Here is an 11,129-nt window from a genome sequence, read left to right as displayed (position 1 = left end):
AGAAATTATCATATGACGCTGTCCAGACTGAGTTTTCTAACAATTTCACTGTGTTTGTCAGTCTTCTACAAGAGTTTTTACATATATCTGTTTGAAGCAAAAGAGACGCGGTAGATAGACAGACAAATAAATGTAATTAAACAGCAGCAGCATGATCCAGTGCAGAGGAAAAAACACATAAATCTGCAAACAAAATAGAAATGAAGTACCAAAAAACTTTCAGGACAACAGGTCATGTTTTTGAGAAAGCTAAACACCCAACAGCTTAAAACGATCCAACGGATCTTTTTAACTTTCAGAAAATGATTTTCTGGGTAATCTCATCTACATGTCCAGGTTAAATTATATTACAAAAATATATTTCCAATAATATTTTCAATTATGACAAACGAAGCCTCCTCATAATCATTTGGACGTTATTGCCTTTAGTTTTAAGTCTACGACTTGACATGAGATTCACTGTTTCAGCATTTATCTCATCACTTGGCACTTCGCCCAAAAAATAAGTATTTATAAAATGAAGTGCTATTTATAGATTAACTTCCGTCTTTTCGAAAGGTTGACAGATTAAGTGCGAAGAATACAGTAGCATTATTGTGAAGATAAAAAGATCCATTTTGTTTTTTTCTTTTTCGTTTGTTTCTTTCTTTTCATTTTAGATGACTGCGCACATACTGTGTTTTCAGAGAAATTCGTTTGCTATATTGAAACTGAGAGGAACATCAGACCTCTAACTGTTCAGTCACATTTTATATCAGATGACTTCAACTGCTGTGTAACTTGATTTACTTACTTAATTAGAATGCCTATATTGTTTGCATGCAAACACCAATTACACTAATCTTAGCCATTTACAATAAAGTCTAATGAATCAAAAGCTCAAAAATGTAACGTAAGTGTATAATAGTTAACGACACAATTTCTGTTGTTTTGAGAAAAAATCCGGATGTAATTTTCCATGAGGATTGTTCTATGGCATCTGCAAAGTAAAAGAAAATGTCTCGATGTAAATGAATATCATTCATAAATATAAAAATAACTGATCTAAAAATAAATGACTGCAGTATATATTGGATATAGTCAGAAATACACAAAATATATTACTCTACCTCCAGTGATTCCATATCTGGTATGTATTGATTCTATAGACAAAAATGGACGGTTCATATTAGCTAATGCATTAACTAATGTAAACGGATACAATGATAAAGTGTGACATATATACTTTTGTTTGAACTTATATGTTATATATTTACACTTTGATGTATACGTACTATTCGCTCAAGCTCGCAATAAACCTCAGGTGACATTGGCATGAGGTTACGGTCATAATCATCTGGTTTCCTGAAATCACACAAGCACATTTGTCATATATGTTTACTTATAAAAATCATTATGTTACAGAAATACCATTATGACTAACTAGCAATTTGAATCTTGATTTGGGATTGTGGGAGTTTTCTTTGCTTCTGTAACACTGACTCACCTTTCAGAGATGGAGATGAGGGTGGTCTTGATATAACCTTCGTCCAACTTCTTATCAACATCCATTGGCTCTTGTTCTGGATAAACAAAAGGATCAAATCAACAGATTATATCTGTGACCCCCACCAAATACGTGTGAACGTGATCCCAAAACGTTTGAGATCAAATCACCCAAACCAACACCCAAGTGTCAAAAGCATTTATATTTATCTTTATTTATTACGCAGTGTCACACATGTTTGTTACGCCCAACCTTCTTATAGTTCTTGTAGAATTCTGTGGTGATAATTATTGTGGTGATATTTATTTTCAAGTAGCATCAATGTTTTAGTATATATTTAGCTCAAGTAAATTTTGAGCTTATATTATTAATTACGATATATCGGTATATTGCAAAAAAAACAACTGTACACATTTTCACATGTTTTAAACATTATTTTCCAGTTTTTACTGTCATAAAATTCTAGAAATTTCTGTAGCACAGGTAAGTTGGGATGATGGGTGACTACGTCTGGAACTTGGATCGTGAGGACAGTATTAGGCATAAAGACAAAAACGATCAAATGTACACTTCTGAAGTTTTGGCAGACTCAGTGTTATGCCATTACCATGAAATAATAATAATACCAGAATGTATAATTGTGTGAATTTTTGTTTTGTTTTTTGCGAGTAATATCAATGGTCAAACATGATGTGATTTCCATATTCAGCATGTTAAACTTCATAAAGAAACTGTAAAAGTTATGGCGAAACACAACTTTTTTAATGGGTTAATAAGAAGGTTTCTTACTGTCTGTGGGTTTGGAGTAGTATTTCCTGAAGGCGTCGTCTTTAGGAATGTTGGGGTAAAGGAAGCGCAGCGGGTTTTCTGGTACATTGTCAGCCGCCATCACACGATAGTTCCGAATGATGTCGGGAAGCGAAACGGCCGAGAGCTCTTTTTTTGTGTAAGGCTCCACTGAGCGGACCTGTGGCTCTTCTACAAAAACATATAAACAAACAAACAAACAAAAATCCCAATATTAAATCAATGAATTAACCAAAGCTAAAAAAAATAAGTTTGAACTCATTTACAATGGAGACTAACCAAACCTCCGATAAAAGTTTAAGTTTGATTTTTGGCCAATCAATGGCAAGGAAAAGAATCGAATACAGTTTTTTTTGTGAGTTTTCTCACCCCACGTATCATTAATATCAAACATTGTGGGCGAAGGAACGTCTCACCGTTAGTGTCATGTTCCACCCAGCTGAAAGTGATGGCTCCATCACGGTTGCTTTCGCTAAAGCGCAACAGAAATGTCCCGGGAGCTTTGTCGTGTAGCACAGCTTTAGTGCAGTCCTTAGTCACAAACCCGATGATACACCTGAAAGCCAAACAACATTTATTCCAAATTCAATTGATTACATTTTAAAGCTACAATCCGTAACTTGGTATAAGCAGCACAAGCATCATAAATATTACCCATCATCCCACAGACTCAGCAGGTGTCTTTTTATCAGGTCCAATATTCCTTCAATCCACAGCCAGAATGTAAAGTTCTTCTCACTGCCAGACTGCCCCACACACAAGACAAACAACCTGTCAAATCTTCTTTAAACAGAAACCGTCCAAACTACGGTAAACAAATGGAATGTGTACTGGATGCCCTCCAACTAAAACGGATCATCTCACGAAAAGTATATAGTGAAGACCAACCTTACAGAATCTATTCCATGGGATCTGAGCCTCGAGATCCATCACCGATTTGGGACCTGTGGGTCAAAGTTCACACAGCTATAAGTTTATTTTTCCGCATACTCTTGAATGTGATAGGTTGATCAGTGTATTCTGAATTCAAATATTTTTATATAACACAAACAATGTTTAAATGTAAATGCATTGTATAATAATGCATGGTTAGCGTTTTAGGTCAATGTAGATTTACTTACCCAAAAGTTTAGCTCCCAGCATGCTTAGCTGATCTGGATTTAGACCCCGTTTGGTGATGGAGGAAAACTGCCAGCTCAGCACCTCTGCTAGATGCCCCCACGTAGAAGGCGGAGGACTCACAAAAAATGACAGATTCTGGTGAAAAAAGTATGGATAAAAAAAGTTAGTGATGGTTAACGAAAAAATTTGAAATGAGGAGCATGAAAGAATGAAAAACATGTCAGCACTACATTTCAATATTTTTTTTAAATCACCAATAGCATTAAAATGATACTTTCGTTCCTTAAGTCTTTATAACACGAAAAAGCTTTTTATTTGTACATTAGTCTTTATAACACACCAATTATATTTTTTTTAATTTTAGTGGCTGAATTTGATCCTAAACTATGATTTTCTATACCCATTTCATTCTATATTTAAAGTCGGCATAAAATTTAAAATGATCATTCTAGTTGTTTTACACAGTGTTGCAGTATTTATTATAAATTATTGATCCGTACCTGTCTTCGACAAAAACTTGAACCTCCTCTTGCCCTCGAAACAACCTCTCTTCACTTCCGGTCACGTGGTTTTTACATTCGAAAAAATCTAATTCAAATGTTACGAGAGTTTCCATAATAAACAAAAAAATGAGAAAACTCTCGGCGGAAATGACAGTGTTGGCAGATATATGCGAATAATATGACCCTGCACCCGAAATAATATTAAAACACTTCAATACAGCCTCCATTATTCGCAAACGGTGGATAAAACCTTAAAAAAAGATATATGAGCCCGCCAAATCACAGAGGTGCCGATTTGCAAGGGCCTAATATTATCACAGGACTTCATTTTTTTTTTTTTTTTAATGTTAGGTAATTTGTAGGAGAATTTTTACTTCGCAAATTGGAGACATGGCCGATCAAATGGGATTAAGATCACAGACCACTTCTGCAATTTTTACAAATGACTAGAGATCCCCAGGTAATACTAATCCCGTGAGGTTGGGCTCAAACTATATCAAGCCATCTCTAACAAAGCAATACTGACGCATACTACAAATATGTTGTACTCGCATATGATTGCTGTGCCATTACTGTCGGATCCAATATTGACAGCACAGCACTGCTTTTTATTTAGTCTCTCCGCAAATTCAGTGTAGACCTGTGGCGTGTTCAAGGACTCCACGGTGAAATTAAGCGAACAAACGCTTGTTAAAAATATACTTCAAGCATGCATTACTAATGTCGGAATCCAAAGAAAGGTTATGCAGCGACTGTGTTCTTCCACAACCAGGCACTGCACAATATTTTGCAATCTTTAACGGCATGTTTATTGCTTGCTCGCTGGACGGGGCAAGAGAAGTAGTCGTTGATATTCTTCTGTGCAGGCGGTGTTCAACCTATCAATGAGATCACTGACCTGGCGTTCACTGGGCCTGGTGTCAATATCATTTGTTATTTCATTAACAAGGGCGTTTTCAATCGACACTTACAGGATACGAATACGATTTCCTCTTATAAAACAAAAGCTCGGGTTAAAATTGAGGTCTTAATTCATCAACCCTTTAATTCTGCCTTTTTTATTTTGCATTTAATTTTCTACCTAATTCAATGTCAATTGAATTTCAACGTCAATTGAATTTCAACTATGAAATGCATTTTTCCGTTAAGTTTTGAATGACGCATGACCCTGGTTAGACATCTGAAGGCGTGGACTTGTCCCCTGAGAGAAGTTTCATTGTTGCATCATTTAACAGGAAAAAATATAGACGGGAAGCAATATTATGCATAGTCAGTAAAATCAAAGAATGCACAACCCAATAGAAACCAAACGCCTGCGGTGTATACTGTATATCACATTTTACCTTGGGCTCAGAGGTCTGCATGTTGTACCACATGATGGACGCCCATCCACTGGGCAGCTGACTGACGTTGGAGATCACGACTAAAGGCAGAGAGGCTGACTGAAGAAAGAAAGTAGCGTTAACTATTTTAGCTTTTTATAGTTGATGTATAAACAGATAGCAACAATTGGGATTGATACGCCAAGTATTTGAAGGTCTTCTACCTCAAAGTTCATAACCATTCCAGACCAGCAAAGCTCCGCCTCAAAAGTGATGCAGTGAAGTTCTTCTGAGACGATGAGCGGGCCCTGCCAGAAGTTTGAGGTATAGTTTACTTAAAACATTTACTGAACGTATTACCAAAAAAAACTTTGATGCACTGATCCCATCCTACCTCACTTGTTCTGTTACCCGTGACTTTCCTTTCTTTCAGTTGCTGTGAAGTAAAAAAAAGTCAAAACGATAATTTGACTATTTGTTCTCTTTTAAAAAAATTATTTCTCGGCTTTACCAGATGTCGGAATTCTGCCGCCATTCCGTTGGATTCCTCCATGTTCATCACCTTCATGGCTGTTCCCAAGATGTTAAACATACGATAACTAAAACAGTAAATGATGCTTATAAAAAAAACAAGTAGCAGCAGATTTCAACAGATTTTTTTTTGTATAATGTCAATTTAAAGCTATAACAAAGTCAAAATTTTTTTTTGATAGATAGAAAAGTTGTTTTTTAGAAGTGTCTTCTTAAATTGCACCGATTGAAAATGGGAAGCTTGATTTATTAATATAAAATATTATTATTAATAGCATAAATAATATTATAATATTTATCATCTTAATAGTATACTATGTAACGTTGTAATATTAATATTATATCTAGATAATAATAATATTAAATGATTTAATACTATAAAATAAGTAATATAAATATAAGCTTTAATAATGATTTATAACTTGGCAATCATGTGCGATTTCGCAGGAAGTGTCCATTTTAATGTTTAAAAAGAAAACGGATTTGCAGCTTCAAAAAGACAGCATTAACACGTTATGATCAATATTAAAAATGATGTCAAATACTCACCCTTTTCTCTTCTCAACAATATCCCTTTGAGACAAAAAGAGACAACAAAACATTAAAAGCTTTTTGAAAAGAAAATTACATTTGTGTCCACGCTTGACTTGCTTTAGTGTGTTTGGCATTACACGTACTTGTCGAACTGCACTTTCACACGAACGGTATGGTTAAATTCCTGTAGCTTTACAAGCAACCTGCCACGTAAACACAATTTGTTTCATCACACTAGATAATATTAACTGGCCTGGAATTGCAAAATATGAATGTGTTTACACTAACCGGATTTTGACGGTGAACAGAACCCCTGTCTTGAGCACCAGCGGCCGTTGAAGTTGGGTCGGCATGCATGGTTGTCTCTCGACTACCAAGGAGCTAAACGCAAAAAAGACAAAGGTAGAGCATTACGTCATGGTTTCGAAAGCAAGTAAAAACACACAATGTTAAAATGTATAGGAAGACCTAATAGGACTCTTACTTTGTGATAAGACTTTTGAGATTTGACATAATCCTGTCCTCAAGAGTGGCTTTACTATGGGTGATGGGGTCGTTATCATACGTTAACTTCTGCTCCAGTTCCAGAAGTTTCTTCAGTTGCTGTCGGAGCTGAAGCTGAGACTCGCCGACAGAGGTAAACCTGAGAAAAAAAACTAAAGAAGTTGTAAAACCGATACCGAATTACAACGCTTTAGCTCCAGCCACAGTGAAACCTCACCAGTTCTGCAGCTGGTCCAAGCAGACGTTGGTAATTCCTCCGATGCAGGACATCTGCTGACGGCGTTTCCAATCTGCCAGTTCGTTGGAGATGAGCTCGAACACCACTTGATCCAGGACGTTCAATAACTCCGACATCTGAGTGATCACGCTCTGCACAGAAACCCAAACAGTGTTAAACACGAGTGCACAGTCCTCACTGAGGATGCTACCTTGTGGAAATTTATCTGAGATGTTCATACGATTCTCATCTCGTTCAGTTTAATGAACATGGAACGAATGTTCAGTCTCTCCCGATTCAGGTCCTCTTTCAAAATGGTGCCGTTCAGCTCCTCTGTTAAACAAATGAGTGTAAAAACAAACTTAAAGCGATACAGAATGAAAAAATCATAACTTTATATAAAAGTATATATTGTAAAAGATATATATATATATAAAAAATATATATATATACATACAGAATACATATATGTGTATATATATATATATTAATGTTAATTTGTATTAAAATATTTGACATACATTTTTTATTTTATATTTTCAGATTGTTCTGTTGATTAAATCTACTGCGAATAATATTTTAAATGGTAAAAAACAAATAAATAAAACAAACAATATATGCACTTTTTGTACTGTCTGTTCAATGCTTTCATTAGCCACTATTATAATTTGCAATTCTATTTTATATTTCATATATTAACAGATTTAATATAGTATTGTTTTATACAATGTTTTATGTTAATTTTTGTTTTAAAATATATATATATACATGAATATTTTTTCATTTTATTAGAATTTTTTATGTTGCTGTATAAGTTTAATTTATTTTAATTTAAGTTTTTTTATAATTTTAGGGCCTTCAACTAATTAAAGTTTCTTAAGGTTTTATGTGATTTCAATAAACAGAAACATTTTCAACGTTTTAATTTTACTACTAACTAAAATAACTTTAATAATGTCTTTTTTTATTTTTTATATATGTTTAATGAAATTTAAAATGATTTTATTGTCATTCGATTATATAATCACATAAAACATAATTCTCTTTTTTGTCAATTTAAAGAAAACTGCTAAATTAACTGTATCACCTCTGCTTTGGAGAGTTTTGTTCTTGAAGTCGTATTCATCTTGCAGGTCTTCAAGATTTTTGATGATTTGCTCGGTTCCCTGGTGGAAAGTTGTCAGATAATTTCACACAACAAATTTGGTTGGGATACTGAAGATGCCCACAATAATTAATTTGGATATTACCTGCACTTTTAGCTTGATGTCTTTTACTTTCCCATCCATTTCTCGATGTTTCTCTACGATTATGTCATTATGGGAGCTCTCGGCGTGTTTCTGCAACAGAAAGCGTAAAACTTAAACCTTACAGTCATAACAACAGAATAGCTATTTTATATACCTTCAATTTTACACGTTGGTGGTTATTTTTAATAATCACTAACCTCTGACATTTGAGCAGAGGCTAAAATCTTCCGTTCCTCGCTCAGGTTCCGACTGATGATCATCGCCATGGAAACGGGGTTGTCTTGGAAGAGGGTCTAGAAAATGGTAGATTTTTTGCATTTGTAAAATGATTCTGAAATTATTTGTGTCTGTTTAAAAATTGTGCCGATCTGTTTAGAGCATGACAGTAAAGGGATGTGATCAGATGCTTGTAGACACCTGCAAGTTCCTCTTGATCTTGCGAATGTTGTGCTGGTTCAGGAAGTCTTTCTCCATCGCGAAGCGGCTGTGCTGATGATCCAACTGGGTCAAAAGGTCATGAAACCTCACCGTTGCCAGGGACTCGTTCTCCACGTTGGCAACATGGTCCCTACAGGAATGAATGAATGGTAAAAGTATATTTGTTTAGCATTAAATCCATACTGAGTAATATTTTTATTTACGAATAACAAAATATAAAAAAATCACAAAATAAAATAACATTTATTTTATTATTATAGTACTGCTGTATATATAAAGTAATTCACACCAGTCATGACTCTCTATCCAGCTGCTAAGATACTGGCGGATGGCCATTGGGAAGTTGTCATCGTACAGTTGGTCTACTTGCTCTAAATACTTTGCATCAAGTTGCTGCAGCTCCAACCACTGACTCATGTTGGTGACTCTGTGGGCTGTGTATGGAAAGAATGAAGAAAGATAGTAGAAAAAAGTATTTGTCAATGGATGGAGAGAAAGAAGGTCGTGTTGGCACCCCTAAATTCCAATTCAATTCTTGAATTTGAAATTAGAATTGAGACTGCAAACAGGAAGCTGAATAGCATTCAAATTCAAATTGCAGGAAGTAGAATTGGATTTCCATAAAATTCAAAGATTTCATGATACATAATTAAGGCGTTATTAACAGTTTTAACAGCTCTACAGTATATATTACATATGATTACAACATGAATTTCATACAGATATTATTTTATGGACTTTTTGAACACAATACTTTATTATAGTTTTTTTTACCACAAATTAACATTAAAAACATACTCGATAAAGTAGATCATTAAAATTGTAAAAACTTACAAATTGTGGAAAATTATAGGATAGCACTTCAATATGAAGATATTGCCAGTTATTCAACATTAAGGTAATATTTGCTTGGAGTGTCTGTACTTATGAAGAAAAGTGTATGTCTTAACTGTGTCCGACAAAATTGTCCCCATAAATTAGACGAATGTAACAAAACCGTTCTTTGGAATGTCAACAATTGAAAATGTGTATTAAAAATTAAGTATTTCATATTCAATTAAATAAATAAACATTTAATGCAACGATTTTTCCAAATATTCCTAAAAACCGTTTTGGTTGGTTTTATAGTTATTATAAGTTAAGTAATAGTTATTAATGAGTTAAGAAATAAATAAATAAAAGAAACTACATTTCTATGCTATCTTCCTATTAAGTAGGGGTGGGTGTGTACATGTTGAAACGTGTGAGTATACTGTAGTGTCTTATTAAAATGCATCGTAAAATAAACCGTCGTAATATAGAATAACGTTACAATAAAAAAGTATAAAATTGTTATAAATATTATATGTAAAATATCAATATGTTAGTATTTTGTTTTTACTTTAAGACTGCTAGATGATCCATGATGTTTTGTTTACGAATCAAGAAGCAGCCTCGTGTTTTGTTGTGCTTGCATTCAAGGCTGGTTTATACACAATACGCATATTCACACGAGAGATTATTGATGACGTCGTTATTCATAAACATACATTGCACAGCGAATAAAATAGTTTATTAATAGTTCTCATAATATCAGTAAAGTAACACTTCCTGGAACGTTTTCAAGGAGAAAGAAAATGCTGAATGCGGAAATTAATATTATTGTTTTGTCACTCACCCAAGTTGTCCAAACGCTATTATTAAAATGCACAAATGTACGTTATTTCTCCTGTTTTCAAAGGAGATTAATAAGTAAAACAGGCCTGTGACCTGTTAACGACGACTCTTGTTTTCCAGTTGTCTTTACAGTATGACGGTCTCTTACGGGAACGCGCTTGTGTGCGAGGACCATTAGTTTGCGTGACAGCCGGCTGGACCAATCAGAACGCGGAGTCGCGAATGCCTCTTGATCGCCAGCCAATCAGCGACCCTTAACGCCTCCTGTGACGTGGTTGGAATTTTGGACAACACACTGTATCGTGAGACACGTGATTTATAAGAAACTGAAAGCTAAACTGCGACAAGCGCTTATTTCATCACTCGGCGATAGACCGTTTGTTATATCTATTTTAAGCGTTAAATTGTCTTATATACAAGCAACAAATTTGTCTTAAAGTGAAAATAGTTGCTTGCTTTATGAATAAATGTGGTGGAAATGCAAGCTGGCGTCTTTAAATTAGGTGAGACCGGCCAAGTTGTCACAGTTCTTCTTAAAGGAATAGTTCACCCAAAAAAGATTTGGTCATTATTTAACAACCCTCCAGTTGTTATAAACCTGCCTACATTTATTTGTTGTGCTGAACACGAATTAAGGTATTTTAAGGCAAGTTTGTAACTAAGCGGTTTTGAGTCTCCATTGACTGTCATAGTAGCCGTCCCAATGGTGACCCAAAACGGCTTAGTTACAAAGTTGACACCTAAAATGTTGATTAAGGG

General features: G+C 34.6%; 1 protein-coding gene across 1 annotated transcript; it reads right to left on the bottom strand.

The window, feature by feature from the left end:
* Positions 1-115: 115 nt before the first annotated feature.
* stat1a (signal transducer and activator of transcription 1a) lies at positions 116-10,529 on the bottom strand. Its single transcript, XM_056758923.1, has 25 exons — positions 10,372-10,529; positions 9,004-9,148; positions 8,694-8,844; positions 8,474-8,569; positions 8,277-8,366; positions 8,114-8,192; positions 7,268-7,359; positions 7,027-7,178; positions 6,790-6,948; positions 6,594-6,686; positions 6,449-6,508; positions 6,321-6,344; positions 5,752-5,839; positions 5,635-5,676; positions 5,465-5,548; positions 5,262-5,360; positions 3,415-3,550; positions 3,182-3,237; positions 2,948-3,039; positions 2,710-2,849; positions 2,276-2,464; positions 1,487-1,562; positions 1,275-1,344; positions 1,110-1,142; positions 116-979 (listed from the first exon to the last, which is right to left on the bottom strand). The coding sequence occupies exons 2-25, from the start codon at positions 9,129-9,131 to the stop codon at positions 971-973; spliced, it is 2,238 nt and encodes a 745-aa protein (XP_056614901.1). The 5' UTR covers positions 9,132-9,148; positions 10,372-10,529; the 3' UTR covers positions 116-970.
* Positions 10,530-11,129: the final 600 nt, after the last annotated feature.

Source organism: Triplophysa dalaica, chromosome 10 (assembly GCF_015846415.1).
Source record: "Triplophysa dalaica isolate WHDGS20190420 chromosome 10, ASM1584641v1, whole genome shotgun sequence".
Classification (NCBI taxonomy): domain Eukaryota; kingdom Metazoa; phylum Chordata; class Actinopteri; order Cypriniformes; family Nemacheilidae; genus Triplophysa; species Triplophysa dalaica.
This window is presented reverse-complemented; position numbering and strand designations above follow the sequence as displayed.